Below are 16540 nucleotides of genomic sequence, written 5' to 3' on the forward strand. Positions count from 1 at the left end.
CATGTTGACTGGGAGTGAAATCTGCCCTTTTAAGGTCACCATATGCCCATCGAATCCCATCAACGGCGTGTCATACTTTGACAAATCCTCATTTTTCAGGCCGAGCCCCCTGTATAGGTCCGGGTACATTACATTTGCGCCGCTCCCCTGATCTATCATTATTCTCTTTACTATGAAGCCCCTCACACTGGCCATGACTACTAGAGCATCGTGGTGCGGCTGAGTGATGCCTTCCAAGTCGTCATCGTCAAAGGCTATGGGTTGTCTAGTGTACCTCTGCTTCTTCCCCGGGGATTGTTTGCCCGCGCTACCTTCTGCTGCTACCACGGCCAATACCCCCTCGTTGTGGGTGCTCTAACTCCCCTCAGTACTGCATGAATGACCTCTATTACCCCCAAAGGGGGTGAGAGAGGGTTTCGACGAGGCCGATCTCCTGATTCCCTGCTTCCACCAGAAATTCTTTCAAGTGTCCTGCCTTCACCAACTGTTCCAAGTGATCTTTCAACACTCTACATTGCTTGGTGGTGTGCCCTTTATCTCTGTGATAGGTGCAATACAAATTTTGGTTTCTCCTTGATGGGTCACCTTCTATCTTGTTCGGCCGCTTAAAATACAACTCATTTTTTTATCTTGTCAATGATCCTGTGCACAGGTTCCTTGAACGCCGCATTGACCCCCCCCCCCCTGATCGCCGGACCGAGCTCTTGAATTCTTAAATCCTTCCGGTGTCTGGGGTTAAAGCCAGTATTCTGAGGATAATTGATGATCGGGGCCTTCCCCTTGGTCTGCAGCCGATCGTCTTCTAAGCGCTTGTATTCCTTGATACGCCTCATCAACTGCCTCATATCTTCGGGAGGCCTCAAGGTCAATGATTCTCTGAGCCCAGACTCTTCAGGTAGCCCTATCCGAAAGGTGCTCGCCGCGACCTTTTCATTGCCCCCGCCAATCTCGTTATACAACTCCCAGTACCGATTGGCGTAGTTGCGAAGGGTTTCCCCAGCCCCCATTTTCATCGATAGTAATGCGTCCACGGGCTGCAGAACTGGGCTGCAAGTCATGAACCGCACTCCAAACTCCTGGATCAACTCCAAAAAACTATGGACCAAACCTTTCTTCAATCCGTTGAACCACCTCAAAGCAGTGGGGCCGAGGCTTGAGGGGAAAACCTTACACATTAATGCATCGTTATGGCGTGTAAAGACATCATTTGAATATAGTGGCTTACATGCTCCACTGGGTCCGTCTTTCCAATGTAGGAATTGAACGGCGGCCGTGTGAATCTACTCGGCATAGGCGCGTTCTCAATGTCCCTCAAGAATGGAGATTGGGCAGCTTGGCGTAATGCCCGGCTCATGGCATCCATGGCCGCATTTCGAGGTCGCCCCTCATCCGGGGAAGTCGATTCACGGTCCGCGTACTCTCGCGAACGGTCGCGGTGTCGGCGAGACCCGGATTGATGGGATCCTGCCCCACGGTGATTCCCCACACTTGCCGACCTCTCTCTTCGCTCCTCATTGTCCCTTCTCCTGCGTCTGCCCTGCGCTTGCAACTCCAAATCCCTCACTGTCCTACGTAAGCGCTCGAGTTCTTGATCCCTTTGCTCAAGCTCCTGGTCTCTTCCGTCGAGGCGGCTGCGGCCCGAGGCGTCAGACATTGTCCGGAGGGTTTGGTACGATCCTTCTCCGGGCCCAGATCCCGCTGCTTCCTCACGTCTCCTGTCCTCCTGCCTCTTTTGCCACCTTTCCCACCATGTAGACCCCCGCGACGACCCCCTAGAGCCACTCTCTGCATGGCTCCCCTGTCTACTTCCAGACATTCTCTTGTGTGCGCCTAGATAGTACCACAGCTACGTAGGAGATTCCCACAGACGGTGTCAATTGTGCGTGCCCTTCTGGAGTGGTTATTGGGCCTAAGATGTATATGGGCTCACAATCTATTTGTACAATGGGCTTTCGGATTTTCTACAACGAGTGATGCTATGCTCGGCAAGCCCAATACCCCAGTTTCCCTTATTATCCTTGTCGCTCTCCCTCTTCTTCCAGCATGATCGATCTCTCTCTCCAATCTCTCTTCTCTAGAACTGCCAACCCCTTCAACTGAATCTCCCTTGCCTTTTTATAGCCAAATTTAGTGAAATTGCCATGATTATTCCCCTGGTGGGTGGAAATGAGAGGTCCAATACTATTACCCTTAAGTGGGGGTTTAGTTGGGAGTGGGAAGAGGTGAGAGTGGCATTGGAACTGGTTCTACCGCTGGCTGGACTGCTCGACAGTGATATCCCCAAAGCTTTCACTAGACTCACGGGGACCCAACCTTTCGGGCGATTACATTCCCCGAACAAACAGGATTTTATGTTTACGTCTGTCATCAGTGCTTTCCTAATTTCGAGTTAAGTGCCGAGGATTGTCCGGACGGTGTTCGTGGGCCCGGTGTCATATGTGATCTTAAGCATTATAGTTTTAGAACTCGAATCCCAGCGAGTCGTGGGCTTCGTGTACGTGGCATTGTTGTGATGGGCTTTGGGTAGTATTGGGCCCGCGAACGAATAGCGTCCCTTACAGATACCATATTTTGAGTATCCACTCCAATGCTATGAATTACACATAAACATTATCACCCGACCCAATTTGGAGGCACATGTCCCATGATGCCTATCATGCATAAATATTGATACACGTGTGTTACAATGTGCTAAAAATTAAGGACGGTGTGGTCCTCGTAACGCATAAAAATTAACACAACCACACCTGGTTTTAAGCTAGTCATCTTTTAGATGCTATCATCCAATTAAAGACTATGCGGTCCAATGTCCGATGATGGTTGTGCAAATCTTCTTTGCCCATTGTTATAACTATCTAATTACCATTTAAAAAAATAATAAAATCTTCCTTGCCCATTGTTATAACAATTGAATTGTCAATTTTTAAAAAAATTTTGAAGAAATCAATCTACAACTGTTCCTCCTAGCCATGCGGATTCTAGTCAATCAATTTCATTTCTTCTAAAACATAGGATGAAGAATTTGAAACTTTTTAAGAAGAACAATGTGTTGGTCTGGTACATTAAATCACAAGATATTGTGATTTGTATTGACTAATCCAAAAAGATTCAGTCTTAAACTGAACCGCTTCCACAACAAGACAACCGATAAGAAAGGTTGTTACTTATGCCAAATAAATAAAACTATCTATTTGTATATAATATCAAGGGTAAAGCCAACTATAAGAGTTGCTATAGCATCAATCTATTTGTTTACTACCATCAGTACCATGGCTACCAAAATCAGCTACAGCTTTAGCTGCACGATTCAATGATTCTGAAACCCAAAGTGCTCCTTTGGCAAAGTAAGTGCTGTTGACTACAGCATGACCAGCTGCAACAGCAGCTTTTCCTGTAACCATTGCCGCAACTACAGCTGCTGTCCCAGTGACTGTTGCAGCTGACTTGGTGATTTCTGAAACATGGAATTTTTCGTCCACAGACTTAACAGTTTCCATGCCAACATGAATTTTATCAGTGAGTCCAATTCTATCGCTAAGCTCAGCAATCTTGGCTGCTGCAGTAGCTGAGACTCCATGGTACTCATCAAAAGCTTTGGCCTTGATTAATGCGTCTTTGCCTAGAACATATCCCTTGGCTAGCATTGTTTTGACAACTTCCTGAGCTACTGTTACAGCTTCTCCGGAGGTGGAGACACATTGTCCCGTGTGAATAACCTGCTAAAGTGTTAGCTCAAACAGAACAATAAAGTAAAAAATGCAAATTCAAACAATAAATTGTATATGTATTTAAAGAATTTTTATTTCATAATCTAGCATTATGGATAATAGAAGAATTCCCCCCACCCCCCCAAAAAAAAAAAAAAAGTCTACCAAATTTTAGGCAATTAAGTCCACCAAATATGATACTAAAGGGAATAGAAATCCTCTGTTCAACTTCTAGAATTGAAGAATTCAACTTCAGGCTTTACTAACTGCAGTATGCTACATGTCTAAATTTTTTTGCATTTTAAACTCTGGGTATGTTATAAGGGAAAAAAAATAAAAAATAAAAAATAAAAATAAGGTAGAGCAGGCTGTGATTAGTGGGAATTAAAGTATAACTAAGAGTGAAACAAAAGATTTCTATTCATACCAAGTGTAAATTAAGCAATCAATTTCTGATAGGCAAATACAACTCATGCACTCATGTAAACTAAAACCATGACCTCATCCTCCACTGTGCATTGTGGAAGAAGGAGATTCCATTTGGTCTAAAGACCATTGACCAGGATCACTTAACTTTGTTGAAGTAACAGAAGAAATGAATATCAAGAACAATTATATATGGTTATCACTTCAAGGTTGAATCTAGAATAGGTCAAAGCCACAATTCTAATGTGACTGGCAATGCTATTAATCAAGAAACTCAGCCAATGGTAGAAGGACATTAAAGAAATTCATGTATACTTCCAATATGCATTTACTACATCCCATTTCACTTATTATGCGCAAGAGGGAGATGGAATTCATTCTTCAAGTTTCAAGACATGACAACTGCACATTATAAGCAAATATAGCAGATACTTGAACGAAGTCCCCAAAATCAATTGCACAGTTTCAGAACAGTTCCATAACAAAAGCATGGCTTCTTTTTTGAAGAAACATTTCCTTTCTGACTGCTCAACAGTTAGTAATTCCCAAAATATGCAAAACAACTCAAAAGATCTGTAATATGCCTCCAAAAAACACTAATTTCTATCTTATATGTGAAGAGAAGCTAGATCATAATTCCTGGAACTACTATGAATTTCTTATAGTGACAATTAAAATTTCCATCTTATAATTCCTATGATGAATTTCCTAGTTTAAATGTTCCATTGCATAAAGTTTTTTATGTAAAATATAGTTTCTATAATGAAACAGTCAACCATCTACTACTACCAGTAGAAGAAAGGATCCATACAATTGAGCTTGTATTATCTTCTGGTTTCCAAGATAGACTGTTCCAAGGATCAGATTCATATGTCCCCCAGTGTTGTATGCATATACATTGATCCACAATGGTAGCTCCCTGAAAAACATAATTGGAAAAAATGAATAAACACTGCTATGTAGAAATCAGATAGTTATGACCTTGGGATGCAATATAGTTGATGTTCACTCATTGCAAGTGGGGCTTTCAGTTTAGGGCAATTCAACACCTGAGAAAAGTCCGTTTTGTTTGTAAAGATGAAAACTTGAGGGCAACTCGGACTGAATGGTTAATTATCAATTTGAATGAGAAGCAACAATTTGAACTTTCTATTTTGAGCTGATTCTCAGGAAAACTTGAACAGTGCTGGTTCATATGTCGAAATAGAGATACCTATATCTTAATTTTCAATTTTAGATGAGCTATAAGCAAATACAAAAATACATTATTCCTAGAATCTTAGGATACTCTTGGAAATCATACACAACAAAATTCTTAACTCTTCTCAAGGGTATGAACACATTGATGTTCTTAGAATGTCTACGGTTTCCAATCTTGTCAAATTACACAACTGATAGTCTGAGACTAATGGAGAAAACAATTCCATCTTCCCTTAGCACAACATTCAACAGCTAATAATATAAAACTGAAATACTCAGTAGTATGATTAGAAAACATCAGTACATGTCACAAATCCACCCAAAAAAAAAAAAAAAGATAGCAGGTTGAGGGAACAAACAAAACTGGAGTACACACATAGCCAGCTAGCTACATTAATAGGTGAACAGTTTATTTCCAAAAATATATCAAGTGCTCATTTTCTTCCCAGAGAAATTTCAGAGCAACTTACACTAAGCAGAACAGCAGTTTCCAGAGCATAAGCATCTTTAAATGTCACATATGCAGTACAAGCACATTCACCAGCTCTGTTTTTCAACAAAGAAAGCAATCTCCAAATCAGACACGTGATAATTCCTACTAAAGTTGCAAATATGCATTCAATTAGTTGTATAAAACTTATGCCTTGAAAATATGATGGAGCCTTCATTATCAAGAGCTAGTATACAACACAATAAGTGGGATGTAATAAGAGCGACTGAATGTTAACTTATGAGGATGCCAATTACCTTCTCTTGGTTTAAAGAATAATATGAAAGTCCATGTTCTCATTTGTGTATATACAAGAAATTCTAAGCTTGTATTACAATTAAAACACATAGCAAGGCTGCAGAATGAGAGTCTACAACATGAAATACTATTAATTGATCAATAAACCAAGTCAAAAGTATATATAAAATTTTACTATATTAAGTTCATAGAAATTCAGGGAAGTTGCTATTAAGGTTGCTATATACAACTATCACAAAGCTTTTAAAGATTTTCTAGAAATCAGGTATCTTCCTATTGGTTATCAAGATTGATGTGTTGGGTCCCAAATAATATTATCAACAATATTAGCAATCCAAAATAACAATCACACACAAGAACACAAATATTTACATGAAAAACCCTTTCTCTTTGGAGGGAAAAACCACGGGAAAAACTCCGAATAATTTCACTATTATCAAATCAATTACTGTAATTTCTGTGTATATCTCACGGCTAAAGAAAAGTTTCTCTTTTTTTCTTTTTGCTCTCACACACTAATTATCTCTTTCAAAGGCGGCAACACTTTGCTCTCTCCTTTTTATTTTCTTCTCCATGCACAGCTCTCTCTTGGCTATCTTCTTTTTCTCTAAGCGGCTCCTTCTTGGAAGCTCTCTCTTCTTTTTCTTTCTTGTGCAGCTTCCTCTTTCTTTGCTCTTGCACATTATCTCTTTGTGCTTTCTCAAAGGCGGCAGTACCTTACTCTCTTCTTCCTCTTGCATTCCTCCCATGCGAAAATCCTTTTTTTTTCTCTCTTGGTTTTGCACTCTATTTTCCCTCTACCTATAGTGAGAACCTTGAGTCAAAGCCATTAAATTCTTCGTAGCATTGTCTATTGATAAGACTCTTTTGCTATTCCCTCTTGGACTAGGAATACATTACCTCTTTAACAAGGAATATATTCTCTCTTGGACTAGGAATACATTACTTCTTTAACAAGGAAGAGACTTCCTTCCATACCAAGAAATAGTCTTTCCTTCTACAACAAGGAAGCCCAAATTAATTTTTCTTTCTTCAACTAGAAAATCTAATTGACTTTTCAAGTCACAATTGGAATTTGAGGCAATTTCCCAACATGGAGGAAAAAAGAAGATAATTTGGAAGCTTATTGTAACAATTAGAGTTCAGAATTCAGATACTTTACATTCAAGATCCTCCCTTTTTATCTCGTTTTCTTAGTTGGATTGGGCCTCACAAGGAAGATACTATTAAGAGCATATTTTTCATCAAATGCAGAATTTGTGATCATTATGTTTACATATCCATTAATGCGAGCGGATGGGCAATTCTGGAAATTAGTGCAGAAAATGAGAACAAGTCTAGTAAATAATTCACTAGATATCTTCAAATCTTAACATTCACAGTACTCCATAAATCAAGGTGTCAACTTCAAAGACCCCATTCTAAATTATGGAGATGTGAAGGCTAAGTAAAACTAATTATACTTGTAAACAGTAAATGGATGTCCAAGCATAATCTGAATCAATTTCAAGTCACAAAATGGCATGGTATTGTTGACCATTTCCATATAGCATGAACAAATATCCAAATATAACCATGATCAAGCCACTATTTTGGGATTCAATTGATAAGTGGATTTATTTTCAGCAACTAGAAGCAGGGTAAATGAGTTGCACCTGATAAGCTCAACATGCTCAATTGCACCACAGTGAGCGAAAAAATCGTAAACATCTTTCTCTGTTGCTTTGGGAGATAAGCTTGTAACTTCAGCAGTGTAACCACCAGGGTACATTATTTTGAATTTCAAAAATAAAAAATTGGATTTGAGTGAACCTGGAGGAAAAATAGAAAAGAAATACAAAATAAAATTTCTGCAGCTTAGTTCAATAAAAGGTAAATGATCACATAAGAATCATTTTGGTTACTTCAACACTTAAAAATGATGAAGGAATAGCATTCCATTACTTTTACTTGTTGCATTATAAAGACCACATTTTTCGGAGGAACAAACATTAAGGATAAGAAAAATGTCAGAAAGGGATAGAAATCATTATCATCTTGGACATGCTTCCTTTATGTGGTGCTCCTAAAAGGTCCATAACTTGGTGGTCCCCATTTTTTATCAATCCCTTGCAGGAGAACACACATTATGGTGGCCAATATAATTGGAAGCTTCTAACATCTACTTATATGTGTCTTCCACTGAAAACTTGAGGATTTATTCTGGTTTAACTCTAAAATTCAAGTTACTCACCCAGGAAAGAAGCTCTAAATTCAAGGTTAATACAATCTATAGTCTAATTAACCCTATAATGGCCCTACAATTGAACAGCCCTGTGCGACTGTAAGCAAGTCCTTGGTGATAAAATGTGTTGAGTGACTTATGGCATTAGGTGAATTAATGTAACACCAAAATACAAACGTACTTTGCAATGGATTTTAAATTAGAATGACCCTGAAAAAATGGAAGAGAAACATTGGGGCCATCACAAAATGTTGTAGCACATGAATTATTAAAGGCAAAAGTTTAACTTTCATTGCAAGCATCAAAGTAAGTCAAAAACCGCAAGCTGGAAACAGATTAAACTTTGGCTAAAGTGAAACTGCTGGCGTGACTTAAGTTGGAGAATTCAACTTCTCTAAAATGACCATAATGGCTCCTAAAAGGAAAATAGGTGGTGTATTTACCCTACTAATCTTTAGGTTAGGGAAATTAGGGATAAGTTTATTCTTTGAATAATATTTTGTTAACAAGGGGTTAAGTTAGAGAGAATTCAACTTATTTAAAATGACCATACTGCCTCCTAAGAGGAAAAAAGGTAGAGCATTTACCATACTAATCTTCAGGTTAGGGAAATTAGGGACAATTTTATTCTTCGAATAATACTTTGTTTACGAAGGGTTGAGTTAGAGAGAATTCAACTTCTTTAAAATGACCATTCTGCCTCCTAATAGGGAAAAAGGTGGTGCATTTACCCTACTAATCTATAGGTTAGGGAAATTAGGGACAAGTTTATTCTTTGAATAATACTTTGTTAACAAGGGGTTCCCAAAAGGTTGGCCTATATAACAAACAAGAAATAAAAGAAGGCTATTTAGAAATAAATAAATAAATAAACAAAGGCTTTCAGCAATTCCACTTTTGGCAACAAAATGATCACACATGGCATAAATTGGTCCCAAAAAAAAATTAGTTCAAATTAAATAACGTTAATAAGCTACTGATGTAACAAAATTTAAATTGTTTTTTATAGGCAAAATTTATGTCTCCCCAAGACCTATCATCAAGGCAGAATATAAAATAAAAATTAGTTCTTGATTCTGGTTAAAGAAATATCACAACATATAAACTCTGTGCTCATCAAAGACTTCTTGATCAACTAGGAACAGCACTAACTGATTAAAAGTAATGGAATATGTGAGAGCTTAAAAGGTGGGAACTCGAAATTTAGAAGAAAGATTGGAAACCCAAGAAATCTAAAACTATTGAAAAGTTTAGGAAAATGATGCTTTGAACATACCTGTTGTTGATCAGAGATGAGTAACTGTAACTGTAACTGTTTATGTAAAGAGACACAGAAGAAGAAGAAGAATTATCTGGAACCCAACCAAACATCTTTTTATGTTGCAACTGCCGTTAGGTGCAATTGTTATCAAATGCGCTATTCCCACTCACAACAGAGCGCGTGTCAAGCACGATTTCCTTTTTCTTTTTGTATTAAAAAAAATAAAAAAGTTTTTATCTTTATTTTTTATGAAGCTACCCTTGAATCCTTGATGTACATGATGCTTTAATTCAATGTAACGATGTTCATGGTCACTTCTTGACATCTGTCAAATGAGATGTGCAAGGTTCAATCCCCTAATGGTCGAACACTTAAATTAAATTCATCTTTTAAGATCCACATTTTTGTTTTAGATAGAATTCGTATACAACTTAGTTTGGACGAATTCTTTTTCTCAAAACAAAAACAAAAAAAAGTTTGGACGAATTCTTCCAAATTGAGTTAGGTGGCATCATATACAACCGGCATGTGTCATAATTTTAAATCACCTAACTCACTAAGCATAGTTAGCAACTTGGCATACTTAATTGGGTAAGGTGATTTTGAATCAAGACACATGAAAATTTTTATAAGGGGCTACCTAACCCAGTTTAGAGGAATTCCTCCCAACAGAATTGCATGCAAACTTTATTATATTTTATTATGTTGAATGTGGTATTGATATTCTTAGATAAGCCTTTATCTATTTCTCCCTACAATCTCTAATGATCCCACCTACACTTCCCAATCCTGAATTGACCAAAACCAATTATGAGATGTTTTGGAGTTATAGTACTTTATATTCCATCTATCCCATGCTAAATAGTAAAATTTTGTAGATGATACACATTTTAAAGGAGCAAAATAAGCATATTAGTTCTGTAAAATGACTAAGTTGAAGTGACGGATGTGATCATATGTATTTTCAAATGCATATTCCCTGCTTAAGGATAAATTTTTGGAAGATTGTTACATTCATTTTGTTTTATTAAATTAAGTTTCATTTTTCTTATGAAAAAAGAAAGAGTAATTTTGCAAATTTCAATTATTGGGAGACAAAGAGAATAATCAATAATCATAACAAGCCTCGACCAAAACGATATATGATATCAATAAAACCAAAACAAGATATAATACTGATATAACCAGTTTAACCACTAATATTTCAACAATTATAGATATACTAATGTAGAACTCCGTGCATATGCACGGATACATTTAAAATCAATCACAATTACATATATATAATTTAGAAACTAATTAGATCTAAACTCTTCTGTTTTTACATTCAATAATTTACTTGCTACAAAAATTTAAAAATTAGATGGCACACATGCGCAAAATTGAACTCCAATTAAAATTCAATTTAGAATCTAATTGAATTTAGATTCTTTAATTTTTGCATCTAATAATTCACTTGACACACAAATTTTAAAATTAGATGAGACACGTGGTGCAAAATTAGACTTCAATTTAGAATTTAATTGGATTTTCTCTTAATTTTGGCTATTAATATATATATATATATATATATATATATGACTTATAAACTTGAATTGTTTTTAATTATATAAAAAAAAGGCTCATAAGTATAAAATCATTCAAAAATTTTATTTTTTATGGTTTACTTATGTTGGACTCCTTGTTTTTTACACTAAATTAACTCATTTGACACAAAAATTTAAATAAAAAAAACTTAGATTAAATGGGACAAATGGCACAAAATTAAACTCTAATTGAAATTCAATTTTTACATTAAATTAACTCACTTATCACAAAAATTTAAAACTTAGATTAGATGGGGGACACATTTCGTAAAATTGGAATCTAATTTAATTCCAATGTAAAATTTAATTGAATTTTCTCTCAGTTTTACCTATTATTATTATTATTATTATTATTATTATTATTATTATTATTATTATTATTATATATAGATTACTTCTTTTTTTATGAAAATTCTCAAAATCTTTCATTACTCAGCAAAACCAGATATCGTATTGGAGTATATGCTTTATTGCATCAAGTACCTCTCCTATGCAAACAGTTTCATGATTTAGATTACATGCTTTTTTTGCTAACCCGTGAACTACCCTATTACTTAATTAATGGCTAAAACTCACACTCGATATCATTTTATTATATGAGAATTTTAGCAAATTCATCAATAGATTACATTTTCTATACTTACATAATTTTAAGAAGATTAAAGATTAATAAGTATGTCATCAAATAAATTATTTAAATTTTAAGTTTTTATAATTTTAAATTATAGATAAAAAATAAGTTGATACATCAAATAGTAAATAGCATGCAATCAAATAGTTAAATTTTCAACAGTTGATATTGATATTATGTGTTAATGGATTAATGTTAAATTTAGATTGCCATGAAATTTTAACAGTTAAATGGATAGATTTTCAAATTTTCACGAAATTTGACGAGTGTTAAGAGCATAAAATACATGCAATTAAATTATTATATTTTCAAAGAACGTAGTCATATTTTTTTTCCCCTAAAAAAAATTAACAACTTTACTATAGATGCTAAATAGAGAAAGTGATTAGTTTATACTCTATATATGGTACTAATGGGTCAGCGTCAATCCAATTTGGTGCTCTTATCCTTCTAAGTTCCATGAATTTAAAATGTTCCATGTTTTTTAGACGATTAACAAATTAAAATTACTTGCAAGGTAATAATAGGTAACTGCTAAATATTATGGCTTTTTTTTTTGTTTTAACTAATATTTAATTAATATCTTCTAAAAAAAACTGGTATTTAATAATAGTTTATTTCAATTGGATGTGATATGATTTAAAATCTCTAAATAAAGTCTTTGCTAATACATAATTTAATAGATGATGTGAATAATTTATTATTTTAAAGGTGAAAGTGAAAGAGAGATCTTCTAACAATATTAATACACAAACAAAGGGTGCCATCATAGCTATTTTTTTTTTTTTTTTTTTATTGGGATGAAGCTATCGTAGTAACATCTTTTCTTTTCTTTTCTTTTTTTTTGGCTGAGTAATACTTAGAATTTTGTTTCCTAGTAACATTAATCCATTAACTTAACGCGTGAATTCATTCTCCTCGAAAGAGCGTGGACTTGTCTTAATGGCCCCATCGCTTGTTTTGTGCAATTCCATTGGCGGGGGGAATCTAATTGGATTATTGGAGATTGGGAGTATGCACGAAAAGCAGCAAACGATTCTCCATTATCCATTACAGCTTCTTCTTCTTCTTTTTCAGGAAAAAATTTAGCTAATGCCTTAAGAAAATTAGTTTAAAAAATATTTATAAAAACTTTTTATAAATAAAGAAACAAAATAATTAATTTTTTGATAACTTTTTATATTTAAGTAAAAATAATATCAAAACTTTTTTAAAATAATGGTCCATTAATAGATATGAGATATCCTAAGAGTATCTGTTAACAAATCTTTAAAAAAAAAAAAAAAAAGTATTAAAGTTTTACAAAGTTTCCTTACGAGTTTGTTTCCGTATTAGAAGTATGGATAAGAATATTCAAATAATGTGACCTCTACTTCATTAAATTAAGTTAGACTCAAGGTTAAAGTAATAGTTTAATGATAATAATATTCTTTATGATATCGTGTGTTTATTGTTTGAATTCCACTCGTCCCTCTTTTGATATTTACCTTTCAAAAAAGTGTAGTCTCTAATATTGCTCAAAAAAAAATTAGGTATAGTCTCTAATCGCTTATGTTACCATAGGGTTTCATAAAATCTAGAAGATAGTTTGATATGATATGTTCCCTATTCATGTGTTTGTTTGAAACCTGAGGTATAGAATTCAAAAATGGTGTTATGATGTTTCGTACTACGTAATAAATATTTGGAACAAAATTATTAAAGTATAAACGGAAAATTACATTTTAAATTTTGTAGTTTAATAAAAATAAATAAAATCATTTAATTTTGAAAGTAATAAATTAAATATGAATTTCCAAAAGTAACAAATTCAATGCTCTAGTTTTAAAAGTAATAATTTATTTTGTGAGGGAAAAAAAAAGCCAATAAATTTAACTTGGGATTTCAAAAAATGAACAAATTAAATTAACCACCCTCAGTGTATATTAAACCACAACACAAAGTCATTTCACTAGTTCCTCAAAAAAAAAAAAATGTCATTCCACTTAAATGGTTGTGTAAATGAGTAATTCTTAGGTACTCCCGAAATACGGAAAATTGTGTTCCATTTTCTCACATTCATGGTGAGGTCTACTTATTAAATTCATGATGGGTTCACCATGAATGTAAGAGGAGAAAACACAATTTCTTTGTATTCTAGAACTACCTAAAAATTTTCTTGTGTAAACACTCCATTTTTGCAACCTTTGTTTAACCTTGTTCTATGGACAAAATTGTCATTTCGCAACATATTAGTAAAATCATAATTTTGATCATTCAATCTTCCAATGCTTTATTGAAAATAAATCTATAATCCCTAATAATCAAAATCATATATCATGTGTTCAAATCAAACTATCAAATTAAAGTTATAGTCGAACTAAGATTTAAAAATTAATATGCATCTTCATGATTAGAGTTGATCATGTGCAATTATGATTAATTAATTATAATTAGTTCTTTAAATTATTAATTATATGTCCAGTGGTATTGAATCATGTTAGAAATAATGATAGAGATGTGTACATAGAATTTATTTTAAAAGTCCAATTTGTTAAGGAATTTAATGTTTTTAAACAATCGATCTAATTATATTTAATTAAATATTGTTAATTAGTTTTCAAGGTTATTAACTATTCTCTAACATACTTTTATTTTTGAGTCTAAAACGACTAACAAATAAGTCCAAAGTCGGATTAGAACTCAAAATAATTTGAAAAATGTCAGAAATTGACAAGGAAATGAAATAGATGCAAAGTAGGACTCTAGGGTGAAGTGTCAATTAGCAATTGGATTTGGTCACTAAGTGCCAATCAACACTTGACTCCTACACAACAAATATTTAGCATGTTTTTAATTTTTTAGATTTCAACTCTTATCCAATTAGTTTTTGAGATAATCTTATGAAATTCTCAATCTTGGGGAGTCCAAAACTTGTTAACCAAGTCATTCCCCCTCTCTAATTAGAGAAGGCCTTCTAATTTGCAAAGCACACTTGAGATGCACTCTTTGAGTAAGTTTTTAGGAAACAGCCATTGAGTAATTGTTACTATTTTATGTCAATTATAGCATTTTACCCCTCAAAAGCTTTAAATTTATATATACTATGAATTGATTACGAATTATGTAGGTCAACTTGGGGTTGACCCATTAATTAATTGTGTCAAAATGGGTTGATGTACACAAAAATGTAACCTACAAAAAAATCTTATTGTGTTTCTGTCAAACATTGCTTCCCTTAGTTGAGTCACATTGTGTTACCAACAGTTAGTGCCCGAGTCACATGGTGGGAAAGCCTTGGTTTTCATGGTGGGGTAGGGATTTAGGGCAAGGTTCATGGCTATTTGAGAGTTAGGTTTGTTGCTAGTGGCATGGAGTGGTTAGACGTGATGCGTTTTACTAGCTAGCACTAGCAGCATGATGGTTTAAGGATTGCGTTTGTTGCCGATGGGGTCTCACCAATGATTTTGGGCATCAAATGGTGATATGGTCATTGATGATGGGTCTATTGCAACAACTAAGAAAAGTTCAGTTAATAGACCAATTTTTGATTGTTACCGAAAAAGTCTTCAAAATAATTTTATAAATATTGTTAGAGATATATTAGACATATTAGCCTAATGTAATAGGTTCAAGTCCACTCCTACTTGTACTAGTAGTCTAGGGTTTAGACGCCTATATATACTCATATTAGGATTCGTTATAATATAGGTTATTGTACTACACTCTTACATAATAAAGATGTATCCATTAAGAATTTCCTCTGTGTATGTAGGCCGACAAGACTGAACCATGTAACCCTCGTGTTCTCAGTATTTCTATTCTATACTTCTCCTTTCACATCTACTCTAGCATATACAACATGGTATAACACATCGCATTTTTAATATATTTAACATGGTATTAGAGCCAAACTACATTCTTGGCATTCAACAAGATATCTACACAGCAAAGAAATTTCCCACATGCACAACGCAGATCAACCCTCCATCACAGCTGCTTGCCTTGCTACCTCCCAGATTTGGACTCCATGGAATCATGCAACCACCGTCGCTCACACTCGTGTTTAAGATTCATAAGCCAAGCAAGCTATGCCCCTCCAATCATAGATCCGTGCAAAGTGAGCCTTCGTCTAACGAAACCAACTACACAGACGTGCTCCTTGGTCCCCTAAACGAAAAACCTAGAAATCCGATTACCCGAAGCCTACATACGCGCTGCAATTGGCTCCGGAAAATATCCCATGCACCGCATCGGAATTCTTACTCGCAGATCTTCATTGGACACACTCGTTGCCCTGTCAGTCCCATTGTCTGCCAATCTACAGATCCAAGGAATTTGGCCCTTATTCAACCAAACACGCACTCTTACACGCCTCATTGATTTCTAGCCTCACCTCTATGCGCCAAAAAATGCCTCATCATCATTTGATTACATCACAAACGCCTGGTCATCAACCATGTAAGCCCTGGCCTATGTCACTGACACGTCAACATCCAGCCATCAGACACATTAGCAAGATGCCATGTCAATGCCACTACAGTTCACCCAAACCGGTTTCCCAGATCCAAACCGACTTGTGATGTCAGCATACATTTGACCGTTGATTGCCCATTGATTGTATATCATGATTATTAACTTTGACCCGATTTGAATTTGACTCTTGCATTAACCTTTGAGCAAAAGAAATGTCCAAAAAAGGTCTATCTTGCTTAGTTTTTCGCATAGATTCCGATTTTGGACTCCACTTCTCCATTTGAAACTCCAAAATTGGATAA

General features: G+C 35.0%; 1 protein-coding gene across 3 annotated transcripts; it reads right to left on the reverse strand.

Annotated features, from left to right (window-relative positions):
• Positions 1-3014: 3014 nt before the first annotated feature.
• Positions 3015-9669, reverse strand: LOC142621732 (binding partner of ACD11 1). Of its 3 annotated transcripts, none has more exons than XM_075795083.1 (5): positions 9582-9669; positions 7737-7893; positions 5804-5879; positions 4945-5052; positions 3015-3716 (listed from the first exon to the last, which is right to left on the reverse strand). In XM_075795083.1, the coding sequence occupies exons 2-5, from the start codon at positions 7850-7852 to the stop codon at positions 3240-3242; spliced, it is 777 nt and encodes a 258-aa protein (XP_075651198.1). In that variant the 5' UTR covers positions 7853-7893; positions 9582-9669; the 3' UTR covers positions 3015-3239. The 3 variants fall into 3 exon arrangements, with proteins under 3 accessions (XP_075651198.1, XP_075651196.1, XP_075651197.1); XM_075795081.1 differs by having other exon boundaries at positions 3015-3719; XM_075795082.1 differs by lacking the exon at positions 9582-9669 and having other exon boundaries at positions 3015-3719; positions 7737-8115.
• Between the last annotated feature and the right edge of the window lie 6871 nt (positions 9670-16540).

The sequence above is a fragment of the Castanea sativa genome, chromosome 1, assembly GCF_040712315.1.
Source record: "Castanea sativa cultivar Marrone di Chiusa Pesio chromosome 1, ASM4071231v1".
Taxonomy (NCBI): Eukaryota; Viridiplantae; Streptophyta; class Magnoliopsida; order Fagales; family Fagaceae; genus Castanea; species Castanea sativa.

Excerpts from the sequence above, each read along its gene's own strand:
- LOC142621732 (XM_075795081.1), bottom strand. The coding sequence starts at position 7,852 with ATGTACCCTGGTGGTTACACTGCTGAAGTTACAAGCTTATCTCCCAAA. Across the intron at positions 5,053-5,803 it reads AAACTGCTGTTCTGCTTAGT|GGAGCTACCATTGTGGATCA; the intron begins GTAAGTTGCTCT and ends TATGTTTTTCAG. Across the intron at positions 3,720-4,944 it reads AAGATAATACAAGCTCAATT|CAGGTTATTCACACGGGACA; the intron begins GTATGGATCCTT and ends CTAACACTTTAG.